This window comes from Ambystoma mexicanum, chromosome 3p (assembly GCF_040938575.1).
Source record: "Ambystoma mexicanum isolate Mex_15411 chromosome 3p, UKY_AmexF1_1, whole genome shotgun sequence".
Taxonomy (NCBI): domain Eukaryota; kingdom Metazoa; phylum Chordata; class Amphibia; order Caudata; family Ambystomatidae; genus Ambystoma; species Ambystoma mexicanum.
In genome coordinates, this window is record NC_090925.1 from 266,292,394 (window position 1) to 266,308,469 (window position 16,076).

Sequence of the window (16,076 nt, forward strand, 5' to 3'; positions counted from 1 at the left end):
TATTTCTCCAGCATGCAGTCTGGCATGGATTCACATGAATAGTCTGCGCCGTCAGACTGGGAATCCTCGGTAAAAGAAAAAAATGGTTTCACATTAAAACTGTATTTCTCCTCTAAACTAATCACTGTCCACTGTGTCATACTGCCCCCATCCAATGACAGTCCTCTGCGTAAGCTCCACCCCTGGTGGCCATCTTCAGATTTTTACCGAACGCTCCAGTGTTGGGAGTCCTCAAGTTGCTCCCCGAGCTAATTTTGTGTTTTTTCTAAATTTTTGACAAAATAGTTTGAAATTTGACCGATTTAGATTGATCATCATTGGCGAAGGACAGAGACCGGCAGTGGGGCTCGGCTACCTGCCTAGATCTTCATCCACTGTCAGATCGTCATCAAGGTTTCGAGAAGACCCGGCCTTGGACCTACTTTGCGCCTTTCAGCCATGACTGAAGAGAAGACGGAAAGTCAAAGCCTCTTCAAACTCTGCGCAAACTGTGGATTAAGAAACATCTTTGTGGCCATCACAAATGCTTATATTGCCTGCATCCGTACCACGATTATGGATGCGAGGTGTGCTGTGGTTTCTCGAAGAAAACCAAAAAAGACTGCTACAGAAGAATGTCAGCACGGCTCAATTCGAACAAGGCCAGTGACACAGCCGGGGGCAGAGTTAAGCCTCATCTAGGACCTGCCAGTGCAAGGAGCGTACTAGATCAGGAAGGAGGTTGAGATCTTTTGAGGACGCCCCGCTTAAGGGGATCCAAGAGAAGGTCAAGCGCTGCAACGCTAGCACCACTGGGTTTGCCGCAGATGCGGTCCCGAGTCGGGTATAAGGTGATCGACATCACCGTCGGCCTCCACAGTGAGCCTACCAATGGCAGGGGCCTCTTTGAAGAGAAAGTCCCTAACCCTGTCCCATCTGTGTGTGTCCGCGGATAAGACAACGAGGGAGAAGTCCGGAGAGGACTCGTCGAAGCTGGCTAAGACCTTGCAGCATGTCAGGTCAACAGAGTCGATGACAGCACCATTGACGAAAGCAACGACGAGCACATCCTCGACCAAGTCAACGACATCCAATGTGACAGTGTAGAAGGAGAGTGGGTCCGTGAAGGATTTGTCGACTGCTCCACAGGTGTCCTTACCCCCGAGCCAAGATATGGCTGCAGAACCAGCGACGAAGACGGCGGCTACTCTGAGGTCAGGAAAAGACCCGGCGCCCCACAGACCCAGCAACCGCCTGAGAAGGAGAGAGAGAGAGAGACAGTCACCCCAGTGGACCTTCCCCATTAGGTGGTCCCGCGGGCTGCTCCGGACAGGCCATAGCAGATCCTACACCACTGGCTTCGTTCACCCCTAGACCTAGGGACGTGTCGCTGGATATTCTAACGACCATGCACACACTGGTCATTGAAATCCAGCAGAGGATGCCTACAGGACCTACGCCTTCACAGGACACACAAGAGCCTCTGAGGCTAAGCATTCCACCACAGAAGAGAAATGCCAGAGGGAGGCACTGGTCCTCGCCATCATCCCACTCCACCACCACCACCTCGTCGAGAAAAGACTCCACCCCGAGCACCAGCCCCGCTCACAGCTACCACGGCTATGGGCACTGACGAGGACAAATACTTCATCGCGGCGAACAGGGAAACCGCTGCACACGGACGAGCCCCATAGGGCCTCCCCCACTGACAAAGTCAGATCCTTTCATTTCGTCATGTCAAGGGCATCGGAACTGTTTCAGTTAGTTCCTGAGGTTACCAAGAAAGAAGGCTTTCTGTACAAACGGCACGAGTCGAGAAGAAAGACCATCATGTATGTTCCCTTCTTGGACGACATCTGGGAAGAAGGCCTGGCTCTAATGAGAAACTCTAGTACTGGTACGACCAAGCGGGACAGGTTGGAAAAGAAGTACAGGGTTCCAGTTTCAGCCCCCAGGTGCTTAAGGTCGCAGCCCTCACCTGATTCGGTAGTCTCCACCGCAGCCAGGAAGCGCTCAGCCAACCCGTCATCGGCAGCCATGGTACCTCCAGACCAGGAGGGGAAGAAGCTGGATGCAATGGGACAAGAGGATTATTTATACGGCAGCCTCTACCATCAAGGCAGCAAATGTCCTAGCCATTTTATCCCGATATGACCGGGAACTATGGTTCAAGTTGGGTCCTATTATGGACTTCCTGCCCGAAGACAAGAAGGCAGAGGCACTAGAACTCTTTCAGGAAGGGGAAGTGGCCTCAGATCACGCCATCACGGTGGCAGTGGGCATCGTGGACACAGCTTTCCACCAGATGGGGAACGGGGTGTCTCTGCGTCATCAAGGTTGGCTGAAGGCAACAAACTTCCGACCAGATGCTCAAACGAAGGTGCTGGATATGGCATTCGATGGGGAGGACCTCTTCGGAAAGGCAGTTGACGAGTCTTTGCAAGTAATAAAGACCGACACAGAGACGGCACGCTCCCTGGGAACTTTGCAGCAGTGACAGTCCTTGTTCTTATGCTCTTCCAGAGGAAAACCGGGAAGATCATCCAAGGGGCAGAGCTCCAATCCCCAAGCAGGCCTAAACCGGCCGTGGCCTCGTGCCCCCACTTATGCACCCTGGCGGGAGGCCGGCTCATAAGGTACGTCAGCACGTGGGAAAAGATCACCACGGACAGATGGGTGCTGGACGCTCTCGGACAGGGGCACACCTTGGAGTTCCAAAGCAGGTCTCTTCATATCCCGCCAAGTCAGCGGCTAGAACAACACGGACCACAGCTTTTGCAGGCGGTGCGTGCCATTTTGCAAAAGGGGGAAATAGAACCCTTCTCCAGGGCTCCGGAATATAGTCCAGATACTTTCTGGTTCAAAAGAAAACAGCGGGTGGAGACCGATCCTAGATCTTTCTCGTCTCAACAAGTACTTGAAGTCCCAAAAGTTCTGAATGGTCACGTTACAACACGTTCTCGGCCAGCTGGAGCAGGGAGATTTTCTACTGTCGTTGGATCTGGAGGACGCCTACTTCCACATCCCCATTCACAAGAAACACTGCAAACTTCTACATAGTTCAAGGTCAGTATTGCCAGTTCAAGGCTTTGCCTTTTGGCCTGAAATTGGGGCAAATGGTTGTTACAAAGTGCCTGGCCCCAGTGGCGGCACATCTTCGTCTACAAAGCGTCCACATATACCCCTACATGGACCACTGGCTGGTGTGTTCCTGCTTTCACGCTCTGGCAGGCGAGCACATCAAAGACTACGCAGCTGCTGACGAAGTTGGGGCTCTCTATAAACTATCCGAAGTCTTGCTTGACGCCATCTCAGGACACACTGTTTCTGTGTCCCCGACTCAACACAGTGACATGTTTGGCGTCGCCCTCGGAGGAGAGGGTGAGAGTCATACAAGGCAAAGTACAGCTCTTGTCGTCAATTCAGATTTTAAACGGTTAGGTCCATCAAGTCGCTGCTCGGCATGGTGTCCTCCTGCATCAGCCTCATTCGCCTGTGCATAATTCACATGAGACCCCTGCGGGAGTTCCTGGATGCAAGGTGGATGCAGGTGCAGGTGTCTGGGAATTTTACTGACAATATCTCGCTGAAAGACGAGTTCGGTCAGGCGATTCAGTGATGGGGCGTACAGCCACATCTCATCCAGGGAGCTCTGTTTCAGGTTCCTCCTTACCGGGAGACTGTCATGAAGGATGTCTCTCTAGAAGGATTGAGAGCGCATACTGGACAGGTGCAGGCCAGAGGCCTCTGGCAACCAGAGGAGAAGGACCTCCACATCAATGTGCTGGAACTTTGGACCGTTAAGCCCTTTCTCCCGTCATTGAAGGGCAAGGTGGTGAGGATCTTCACGGACAACACCACCACCATGTTCTACATCTGGAAACCGGTGGACCCGCTTACTGGCGCTCTCCAAGGAGGCCCAAGACTTGTGGCAATGGGCTGTTCGTCAAGGCATGTTCCTCATCCTGTTTCATAGCGGGAATGAAGAACACCATCGCGGACTCGCTCAGCCAGGAACTGCATTCTTGCCACGAGTGGGAACTTTACCAGGATCAGGTGGATTTTGTGTTAGGCAAATAGGGCCAGTCCCAGATCGATCTCTTCTCGATGGCAGCGAACACCAAGTGCCAAAGCTTTGCCAGCAGGTTCCCTCAACCCAGGAGCATGGAAGACGCGTTCCCATGGGAGGGACGGTTCCTGTACGCCTTCCCTCCATTGACACTCCTCTTGCGTGTGATCAAGACGCTCAGACAGTGCCACTGCAGGATAATACTCCTCCCCCCCAGCATAGCTGAGGCAATTCTGGTATCTGGACTTACTACGTCTGTCAGTGCCCCCGTCCATCCGGCTGCCCCTGCCACCGGACCTGCATGCTAGAGAAGCAAGGGCGATTCTGCATCACAACCCTGAGTCCCTGAACCTGAGGGCATGGTTCCTGCAGCCTTAGAGTTTGGAGGCTATGCTTTACCCACAGAATGTAAGGACATCCTGGCCAGGGCCGGAGCCTCATCAACATTGAAGTGCTACAGATATAAATGGAAACGCTTCTCTGTGTGGTGCCGGACTCAGAAGATGACCTATCTGCGTGTCACGGCTCTGCAGCTTCTACCATACTTGCTCTCCTTGGCCAAAGGGGAACTGGGTCACACCTCTATCAAGGTGCATCTTGCAGCCATATCCAGGTACACCAGGTCTCTGGGTAGACCTTCTCTGTGGTCTCACAGGCTTGTCAAGGAGTTCCTCAAGGGACTCGTCAGGACTTTCCCGCCGGTGAAGGCCCTTGCCCCGGCTTGGGAGCTCAATGTTGTGCTGACTAAATTCATGGGAGCACCCTTCGAGCCTATGCATCAGGCCCTGCTCAAGTCTCTCTTGTGGAAAGCGGCTTTCCTCGTGGCTATCACCTCGGCCAAGTGGGTCGGGGAGATTCAAGCCCTGTCTTGCAAGTGGCCTTACTTGTCTTTCCACACTTCAAAGGTGGTACTGCGTACACACCCAACCTTCACGCCAAAGGTACCGTCGGAATTCCACCTCAATGAACTTGTGGTATTACCAGTGTTCTTCTCGAATTCGTCGTCGCCAGCAGAAAGGGTCTTGCATTCGCTGGACGTTGCTCATGCTTTGAAGTACTACGTGGCATAATGAAGAATTTCTTGAAGACTTCTCAGTTGTTTGTCGACTTTGGACCTGTAAATGCCAGGCCGTCCGAGAGCCCACTCTACCAGAGCCATCGCAGGAACAACAGCCTTTCTCTCTGGTGTGCCCCTGCTTGACATCTGCATGGCGGCTACGTGGAGGTCCATGCACACCTTCACGAGTTTCTACTATGACCACCGAGATACAGGGAGGAGTCCCGAGGCAACCAAGCGGTGCTAAACAACCTGTTTGTTTGAGGTGACTCTGTTCCAGAGGTGAGTGTTTATTACTTCTGTTGAGCCTTGCCACCTCACGTGATTGTGTATATGTACTGCTATGTAATCGTTATTCATGAGCATGTGAATCCATGCCAGACCCCATGCTTGAGAAAGTTTAAGTTACTTACCTGTAACTATTGTTTTCTAGAATGGGTCTGGCGTGGATTCACATGTGAACCCTCTCGCCTTCCCCTCTGTGGCTCTTCTTGGTTCATACTGCCACTTTACGTGCTTACCAAATCTGAAGATGGCCGCCAGTGGTGTAGTTTAGGGAGAGGACTGTCATTGGATGGGGGCAGAATGACCCAGAGGACAGTGATTGGTTTAGGGGAGAATATAGTTTTAAAGTGAAAGTGAAACAGTTTTTTCTTTTACAGAGGATTCCCAGCCTGACGACGGGGAATATTTATGATCATTTGAATCCATGCCAGACCCATGCTGGAGAATAATAGTTGCAGGTAAGTAACTTAAACCTCCCTCCACCGAAATCATTGTTTGTGCCACTGAGCTTCCTTCTGAGGCACAGCACACTTCCATCCTTGACCCAGTTTGGAATTTTTATGAGGAACCATTTGATTGATATTAGCATGGATGACGATTGGGGTGTTACAATAGATTATTTTCCTAGAGAAAGATTGTCCATACCCAAATATATTTCTTTTTCTTTCTGTTATTGATATATAAGATTTAAACTTAATTTACTGCCCACAATGGAGTGTTTGGGGCCGAGAATCTTGGTTACAATTTGAAGGTTGTGTAAAAACTCAGAGAATATTGAAACGATCAAGCATCTTGTACTTTTTTGTGAGAAACCTCATTATGTGACAAATCTCTGCTTTGCACATTGTACAGAATGTTATACTTTGGATGGAGACATCCTTTGATAGTCTTATTTGATGGTGCATAATAGTGTCTCTAAATTGTTGGGATTTAAACAGAATGCTATTAACAATTTATGAAATGCTAGATGTTAAAATCTGACTTTGTATTACTCCTAAAGTGTTATGTTTTGTGTTTTATACATTAGGAATGATTATAAAGAATTTTAATATGTCTTAATGTTCATCCATGTTGTATACTTGTCGACATTTGTGGATATAGTGAAAATGTTTTATTTGTTAAATCAACTCACTAAATAAGAAAATAAACAAACAGTTCTTCGAGGGGTTTCGAGATCAGCAGTATAATTAGACAAAGATGCGCCTCTGGCCGGTGTGACCTCAGAGAATGATTTCAGTGTGTGCCCTACAGTTGGAAAAGGACAGGCCACACCATATCAGTCTTCTCAAGCTAAGGGCCATGCAGATGTACTTGACATCATTCATACCTCGAGTACAGGGAAAGACACCTTTGGTGTGCCCCTGCTTGACATCTGCAGGGCGGCTATGTGGAGGTCCATGCACACCTTCACGAGTTTCTACTATGTCCACAGAGATTCAGGGAGGAGTCCCGAGGCAACCAAGCAGTGCTACACAACCTGTTTGTTTGAGGTGAGTCTGTTCCAGAGGTGAGTGTTTATTACTTCTGTTGAGCCTTGCCACCTCACGTGATTGTGTATATGTACTGCTATGTAATCGTTATTCATGAGCATGTGAATCCATGCCAGACCCCATGCTTGAGAAGGTTTAAGTTACTTACCTGTAACTATTGTTCTCTAGCATGGGTCTGGCGTGGATTCACATGTGAACCCTCTCGCCTTCCCCTATGTGGCTCTTCTTGGTTCATACTGCCACTTTACGTGCTTACCAAATCTGAAGATGGCCGCCAGCGGTGTAGCTTGGGGAGAGGACTGTCATTGGATGGGGGCAGAATGACCCAGTGGACAGTGATTGGTTTAGGGGAGAATACAGTTTTAAAGTGAAAGTGAAACAGTTTTTTCTTTTACAGAGGATTCCCAGCCTGACGACGGGGAATATTCATGATCATTTTAATCCATGCCAGACCCATGCTGGAGAACAATAGTTGCAGGTAAGTAACTTAAACCTCCCTCCACCGAAATCATTGTTTGTGCCACTGAGCTTCCTTCTGAGGCACAGCACACTTCCATCCTTGACCCAGTTTGGAATTTTTATGAGGAACCATTTGATTGATATTAGCATGGATGACGATTGGGGTGTTACAATAGATTATTTTCCTAGAGAAAGATTGTCCATACCCAAATATATTCTCTTTTTCTTTCTATTATTGATATATAAGATTTAAACTTAATTTACTGCCCACAATGGAGTGTTTGGGGCCAAGAATCTTGGTTACAATTTGAAGGTTGTGTAAAAACTCAGAGAATATTGAAACGATCAAGCATCTTGTACTTTTTTGTGAGAAACCTCATTATGTGACAAATCTCTGCTTTGCTCATTGTACAGAATGTTATACTTTGGATGGAGACATCCTTTGATAGTCTTATTTGATGGTGCATAATAGTGTCTCTAAATTGTTGGATTTAAACAGAATGCTATTAACAATTTATGAAATGCTAGGTGTTAAAATCTGACTTTGTATTACTCCTAAAGTGTTATGTTTTGTGTTTTATACATTAGGAATGATTACAAAGAATTTTAATATGTCTTAATGTTCATCCATGTTGTATACTTGTCGACATTTGTGGATATAGTGAAAATGTTTTATTTGTTAAATCAACTCACTAAATAAGAAAATAAACAAACAGTTCTTCAAGGGGTGTCGAGATCAGCAGTGTAATTAGACAAAGATGCCCCTCTGACCGGTGTGACCTCAGAGAATGATTTCAGTGTGTGCCCTATAGTTGGAAAAGGACAGGCCACACCATATCAGTCTTCTCAAGCTAAGGGCCATGCAGATGTATTTGACATCATTCACACCTCGAGTACAGGGAAAGACGGACAGTATTATAGCATGATGTCTATGATGCACAGCAACATTAATAGTTCATAGTTTACACTAGTTACTTATATGGCTGTCTAATCTGATACATATGTTTATGCTTGTGCCATTTCTGCAAACCATTTGAAAGAAATTAAGGAGATTTCTGTCAACGCAACATTGATCACCCATAGAAGGGAAGGATTTGGTTCTCAAACATTTTGATCCACTCTGATGTCTGTGCTTAAATGTGTGTTGGGCATAGCAATGCTATTCTTTTGAAAGATGTAGAATCTTCAGGGAAAAGAGCATATTGTGTTTGTTCAGTAGTTATGTTTAATACAATAAATTGTTTTTAACGCTTTTCTCTATCAAGCATTAAAGTTACTTACCTTCAGTGAAGTTAGTTATTATGGGTACTATTTCTTCTGCAAAATAATTACCTTTCATTCATTGCCTGCCCACCGCCCTTCACTTACCTCATAATATTGCTGGAATCCTTGTGATGGGATGTATCAAAAGAACGGTTCTACGTGGTTTGATAGACTATCGTTTGGTAGTATTTTTTGGGGTCGACTACATTTGCTTGACCTGCATTCAACCAGTTTTTTTTTTTTTTTTTGGCATGGGGATTCTCCCCAGCCCCTCCTTATACCTTGCCTGTCGTGCCCCTCTTCCAACACCATACTCCTCTACCCAATGTAGTCGACCAAAAAGAAGACTATCAAACAACAGCCTACACAAAAGAGTAAAGCCATTTAAATTGCTCAGTGTTATCACTTGCATTTGGGGCAGTGTAGCACCCATGAGACACCTTGGAACATAAAGGGTGGGATGCACATGGAATACTTTAATTGGATGCAAGAGGAATCTTTAACCATTTGTCATCAGCATACAATTTGTTTTTGAAGTGCATTGGAATTCCATAGTAGAAGCAAGATGATTGGTATGTTTTCGGTTCAAGGAGAATATAAAGAGTGTCTAGTTGCAGATCAAATTGTTAATGTGCATTCCATTATTCCAAAAATGCACTGCAGCAAACTCTGAGAATTGTTATGTCAGAGCTCTTTGGTAGAAGTGGTCACACCTTCATGTAGGAAAGCCATTCTGGGTATTTGGGCCTTTAGAGACCTTCCTTCTGAATTGGCACCATCTAGAATTTGGATAGGAACTCAACTTGGGGTCCTTGAGAAAGGGACTAAACACTGAATTTATACATAATCCTCCTATGTCGTGTCCGGCAGTCTGATTAGAGATATATTGCCTGTGCCTCATGACAGTTCCGTCTGTAGTTAGTGGGCCTTATAAATTCACATACTTCCTAAGCAGACTTCTCTGATTTTAACATAAACTCTCCATTGGTAGAGATTAGTGGAGTGTTGGCGTTGACTTCTGTTATCCTTTCACCTGACATGGGTGTGTGGATTATGACATTGGTACTGGTACAAGATCTGGTAAGAAATCCAGTCAACACATGTTTCTTAACTAAGTCAATGCTACACAATCTTTCACTACCCCACAAACCATTTAGGGGCACTACAACGATGTTGCATTCAGGAAATGTGTCTCTGTCCTTTACAATGAAACGCTAAGGTTTGACTTACCTTCAAGAAACTGTAATGATGAATATATTAGCTTATCATACACATAGCTATGCTCCTTCCTATAATTTTCTGGAGTGAAACATACCTTCCTTTTAGCAATCATTCCTTAGCTGTCTAAGTTAAAAAAGCAACTGAAGGAAACTTGTTAGAAATTTGACATCTAAGGGTAATAATAATTAAAAGAGGTAGATCAAGTGACTATTCAAGCCAGGATGCCTAAGCAATTCATATTTAATTGCATTCCAGCTTTGATTAAAGCAATCCTCTAGAAATTAAAATGATTCTGCCTTTGGCCTTGCCTAGCATTGGTGGTTTAGAGATTCCCCTTAACAGCTTCCCAAGTAAAGTACATTTTTTCTTCTCTTGTATGACTTGGTGTTGTCAACACTTTCATATCTGTTTGTTCTCCTTATTGTGCACTTATATAAAACTAACACCATTTGCATACCTGGGTATCCTTGGTCACCATCAGGTCCATCAATGCCTTTGCCCACAGCTCCTCTATCTCCTTTTTCACCCTGGTCACCTATAATAAATCAGATGAGACCTTTACACATTTAAAATATTAGTACACAGACATTCCACTATTACAAGATATAAATTAATTGTCCATCGGGATATACTGTTCTGAGCAGCCTGTTGGCTGGTCTGCCTCTCCTGCTGCTTGCCTTCAAAATTAAGACAGTGGGCCTCATTACACGGTGTGCGGTAACCATGGCGCTATTAGAGCCATGGTTGCTGCCGGTATTTTACCGTGTCCGCCTTGGTGGATGGCGGAATTACCGCCCTACTCCAAGGTGAGCGGGGGCGGTAATTCCCCATTCACCAAGGCACTTCCCCATTCCCATTTTTGCCCCCATAGGGCATAATGGGAATGGGGAAGGCGCTAATTACGGTACCGCAAATTGCGGTACCGTAATTAGCTCCAAGTCCCTTTGCGGCACCCTACTTTAACGGCTGGTAAAACCAGCCGTTTAGGTCGGGTCCCGCAAAGGGAACTCGTAGTAAGGCAGTAAGGGTTTACCGGTACCGGTGCCCTTACCGGTACCGGTAAACCCTTACCGCCTAACGTGTAATGAGGCCCAGTGAATCTTACTACCCTCTGCTCCCGTAACTCACCATATATCTGCTCCGCCACCTTCTCTCGCAGCTGGTAATGGAAATGGGGAAAGTGGGTCTTCCTAGAACCCCCATCCTCCATTTTCATGTCACCCAACTTATTAGCCATTCTTTGTTAAAATAAAAAAGAAACCATTTGCAGATTTTATTCTGGTGTGCTAATGGCAATAATGCCTTCAGTGGCGGGTTTTAGCGGGGTGGTAATAGCCTGTTATCCTCATTTATATCACTTGGTATGGCCCTGCCACTGAAGTAATTATTAAGTGTAAGTGTCTATCGGTCTGCTGGGTAACTCAGAGCGTGAAGATCTGGTCTCAGACATCGTTGTTCAGCCTACAGGACACAGACTTGAATGTCTATTGTGGGCGACTCAGCAATTTCCCTACGGATTTTGATAAATCGAATTAAAGTGAGTAAAATGAACTTTTATGGTAATGACACCTGTTGATACAATCCTTACAAGGAGGGATGAAGTGTTAGGAAACTTTTTCTGAGATCTATCTAAGGGCTTAGTAAAACCATTCAACTGAGACAGTACAAGACTCCACTCTTGGTATAAGGCTGTGCCACCTGAGTATACGGTAGCATAGACAGAGCAGCCAGGCTTATTTTAGGAGGGAGAGGGAGCTGTAGAAAGGTACAAATAACTTGTAGTATACTAAGGGTTCAACAGAAACACTTACAAACAGACGTATTATATTAAAAAAAAGGGTTTATTATAAATACAGTTAGGCCAAGTTAAGTCTTGGGGTAAATACTTTGTCATAGAGTCATAAAAACATTATAAAAACACAACACAATGCTTGAAGGTACACAGACCAAAGCATAAACCTCGTTCGGAGTACTAACAGTATTTCTAGGGCAGTCAGACCTTATCAAACACATTTAGTATAGAACACACCTATTCATGTGGAGTAAAACCATATAATTACTGAAATCTTGATGTGACCACTTTTTTAGAATTAACAATGAACTAATAATACTTTGAATAATTAGAGTATTCACTCTGATTTATTTGGTAGATACAAATAACAAAGGTACCCAGCCAGGCGCAAAGGCTTTCATAGAACCCACACTCCTGATTTATAATCATCTTGACCCGCTCAAGCCACCATTCAGCTGACTTGGAAGGCAATTCGAGCTGAGTTGCAAAATGCCCAATTCGGCTCGTACTGGCTCGAATCGGCTAATTTGTCAAAAATTGAACCGGATATATGTCATCCAGTGACTATACTAACATGACCCAGTTCAACACTCTTCGAAACAATAATTGCTAATTAACTGGAAGACTGTAGACGTGGCTTCTGCTAATAAAGTAATAGCAAACACTGAAGTGATTCTGTGATGCGAGCCCAATTCGACACTTGCTTTGAGCCAATATGTGTGAAATGCCTCAATCCATGTTGAGTCGACTTAACCACATAAAGGATGCTTATTTATTATTGGCTCGAAAGGAGTTCACGCAATTTTAGCATATTGGCTCAAAGCATGTTGAATTGGCTCAAGGTTTTAAAGTCATTGGATGACATGGTTCCTGTTTCCTGATTGGAAACGGTGTGGCTGACAGAAGAGAGAGAGAAGAAGGGAGATCTTGTGCTGGCTGGTAGGGATAGGGAGGGACAGGGATAGCTTGCCGGGAGGAATAGAAAAGGTAAGGAGGCATCAGGAGAGCGAGGAGATCATTAAAGAATTTAAGAGGGGGAAAACATTTTGTGCCAAAAATCCAGGAGCAGGCCCAGGGAGAAGAATGGCATTGTACTTCAATGCACGCTGAGTAGGACCTGCAGCCCAATGTGGATAGGCAGCAGCTCCCCAGTGCCACCATCCCAGGCTACACTTCAGTCACCGCTCCATCCCACAGCAGTGCAACAGAGTTCAGTGGCCCCATAAAAAACATGCAATATTTTGCTGCTTTTCCAAGGGAGCCTGCTGTTAAAAAAAGGCTTCCTGGGTACAGTGCACAATTTGTGGGGAATTCGTGGGCCAGGACAGAGAGCCCCACTTTGTGAACAGAGACATTCTGAGGCACATGGAGAGAAAACACACCATTATTTCCTATTCAGGTATTTCCGTAGAAGGGCTATCCTCTAGCCCTGTCACTGGCAAGAGGTGGCAGAAGTCTGTATGTAAGCCCTCAATTCTCAATTTCCAGGACTGCAGGGGCAGCAGTCAGTCCGACCACTTGTCCTGGGATTTAGGTCTGCAGCATCTGCCATGATGTGGTCTCTGGGGGCAGTGGTTTCATGGCGCGTAAGCGGGGAGAGGCTAGGGGGGCACATCTGCAGCAGTGCCATGCTGCCACATGGAAGAGCCACTTGAGGCACACAGAGTGAATCAGTATGCATTCCTGATCTCTTCCCCTTTCCAGGTTTTATGTCCAAGTTTTATTTTCCATGTGTTTTCCCCATGAACAAACACAAAACAAAAATACCCTAAATAAAACCCCATGGAAATACCCCCCAAACATGTTCATGTTTTCCTCATTGGTAATCACTCCTTGAAAAACTGTTAAGGGTCATCCTTTGTAGCAAATCTGCTAATTGAAAAATTAAGAGTCATCCCTTCTAGTAAAGCACCGGCAGGAATAATTGTTATGGACAGTTCGTTGTAGGGACACTGCTCCCTGGAAAATTATTTAGGATAGTCCCCTGTAGCGGAGCAGCCCCTTGAAAAATTAAGAATCATTCCTCATAGCAAAGCCGCTGCTTGAAAAATTGTTAAGGGTTACTCCTTTTGGTGAAGCGACTCATCCATTGCAGGAAAGCCGCTGGTCATCTTGTACAAAAGTTGCAACTTGAAAAATTGTTATGGGTTATCCGTTTGAGCAAAGCTGCTCCTTGAAAAATTAACTGTCATCCCATGTAGCAAAGCCCTTCCCTGAAAAGTTGCTACGGGTCATCTCTTGTAGCGAAGCAGCTCCTTAAAAAAGGGTTGTAGCAAAGCCACTGCTTGAAAAACTATTAAGTGTCATTCTTGTAGCAAATTGCCTCCTTGAGACATTGTTAAGGGTCATCCCTTGTAGTGAACCCACTCATCACAAAATTGAGGGTCAATTATTATTGGTCATAATTTGTATGAAAACTTCTCTTTGAAAAATTAAGGGTCATTCCATGTAGTGAAGCTGCTCCTCAGAACATTTTTAAGGGTAATCTTTTGTATCAAAGTCGCTCCTTGAAAAATTGTTAAGGGTCACCCCTTGTAGTGAAGCCGCTCCTTGAAAAATGATTAAGGGTCATCCCTTGCTTTCAACAAGGGACCCAAGGAATCTTTCTCCCATGTCACAAAACGTTTCTGGCACCTTGGTTGTTAAATACAGTCTCGTATGTTAACGAATAAGGGATCCAAGGGAAGTAATGTTATTTACAGTGGTCATAAATGATAATGGTGTGTTATTTATATAGCGCGTTTATCCAAAGGCGCTTTACAGAGCACATATTTACATACAATATCACCCAACCTATATTGGTACTCATTTATCTACCTCGGAAGAATGAATGGCTGAGTGGGCCTTGCCGAGATTCGAACCTGCGACCTGCAGATCACGCTCAGATTGTATCAACGAGCGCTCAACCTGCTGAGCTATGACTGGCTGGGATGAGAAACATGAATGTGCATGTTGTTTTTCAGTATGGAATGCAATTCCACTGTCTGGCTTGAGCTGAATTACACTTATTATAGGTCTGCCTGCTCTATGAAAAATTGCTCTGGCTCCCCCTTGCGGAAAAGCTATCTGAAAAATCAGCTTGGTTCAGCATCACAGAAACTTTGCTCACTCAAAATATATTCTGGCTGTCTCTAAAAGAAAAGTCACTATCTGAAAATTGTCATGGTTCCGCTTTGCAAAAATTGTTCTGGATCTCTCTCACAGAAATAAAACTCTGTGAAAAATGGTCTGGGTATTATTCTTAATAATACTTTTCAAAGGTGATTACTTCAATAGTAGTTGCATGCGGTTACCATTGTTAGAGAGTTTGACACTAATGACATATCCACCGTATTATCGGTACTGCCGCACACTCGTGTTACTTTACAGATAAACAGTAATTGTATTAAGTTAGCAAAACCACATCAGATAAAGTGTTTTGGAAGGAAAAAGGTTAGTTATACACACAGCAGCAGGACTTAACATTATAGAGACACTTTTCATAGCTTCTAACGCTTTCAAAATCCAATCCCTAACCATACGAAAAAGTCAGTGTAGGAGTGGAGCCAAAGTCTTACGAAGAAGCCGAATGGCAATACTTTCAGTCTCTAGGATAAGATGCTTAAGAATATAATACAAGTTAGGGGGACGCTGCAAAAGGACTCCCTAAAGGGACACAAGCTGGCATGCTTGGGTCAGAGGTAGTGTGGATACCCTGGACACTTCTTCACCCACTCCAGTCACACTGTAGCAAATGTTTGGTTCAAGGTAAGTTATACCTTTCACTCCACAGTACCTTAGGTTAGAAGAAGTAAATGTAGCTGGATTCTCCTCTGTGCAGCCGCGACGGCCTAGCAGCAGTTTCCCGATTCCTCGGTCTGGTGACAAAAGGAAGGACTCTGAATGGGATGTCTCAGCAGGAGTCTCGAGCTAGGATACTTGGCATGGATTTCTTCAGAGTCCTTGATCGGTCTGCGGTCTTGGTGCCTTTATATCCACTCCACCAAAGGACTTTATTCGCTCGGGCGATCTTCGATTCTTAAGTCCTGCACTCTGGTGAGGGTACTTAGATGATTGGGATCGTGCCTCTGGAGGTCCATCTGGAGCTCACCAAAGTTCTGGATGGATTCGGCCTTGCAAAAACATTGCACTGCAAATTGGTCGAAGGTCTCCTGGTATTCTCGTTCTGCAGCTCTGGAAAGTCACAGACCCTCGGGAGATGGCTCGATTTGTAGTTCGTCTCAGGGGTCCCACCAGCTAAAGGGAAGGAGTCGTCCTCTTTGGAGCTCCTCTGTCGATAAGAAAATGGGGTCAGGACAGCAGTGGTCACTGCAGGGTTACTGGAAGGGTCTGCAGGCGTCTCTGGTCATCTTCAGCTTCGGATCTTCTGTTCCAATGGTCGACTTGCCTTTCACCCCAGGAACCTCACCTTTTATTCAGTTTTCTCACACACTCCTCTGCAAACTCTCAGCATTTACACAA

The 16,076-nt window shown here is 45.5% G+C and overlaps 1 protein-coding gene across 1 annotated transcript in view; it reads right to left on the reverse strand.

Annotated features, from left to right (window-relative positions):
• Positions 1-16,076, reverse strand: part of COL9A3 (collagen type IX alpha 3 chain) — a 322,714-nt gene that overhangs the window by 84,993 nt on the left and 221,645 nt on the right. The window contains exon 31 of the mRNA XM_069650770.1: positions 10,281-10,358. Coding sequence (XP_069506871.1) covers positions 10,281-10,358 — 78 coding nt within the window. The remainder of the gene's footprint in view (positions 1-10,280; positions 10,359-16,076) is intronic.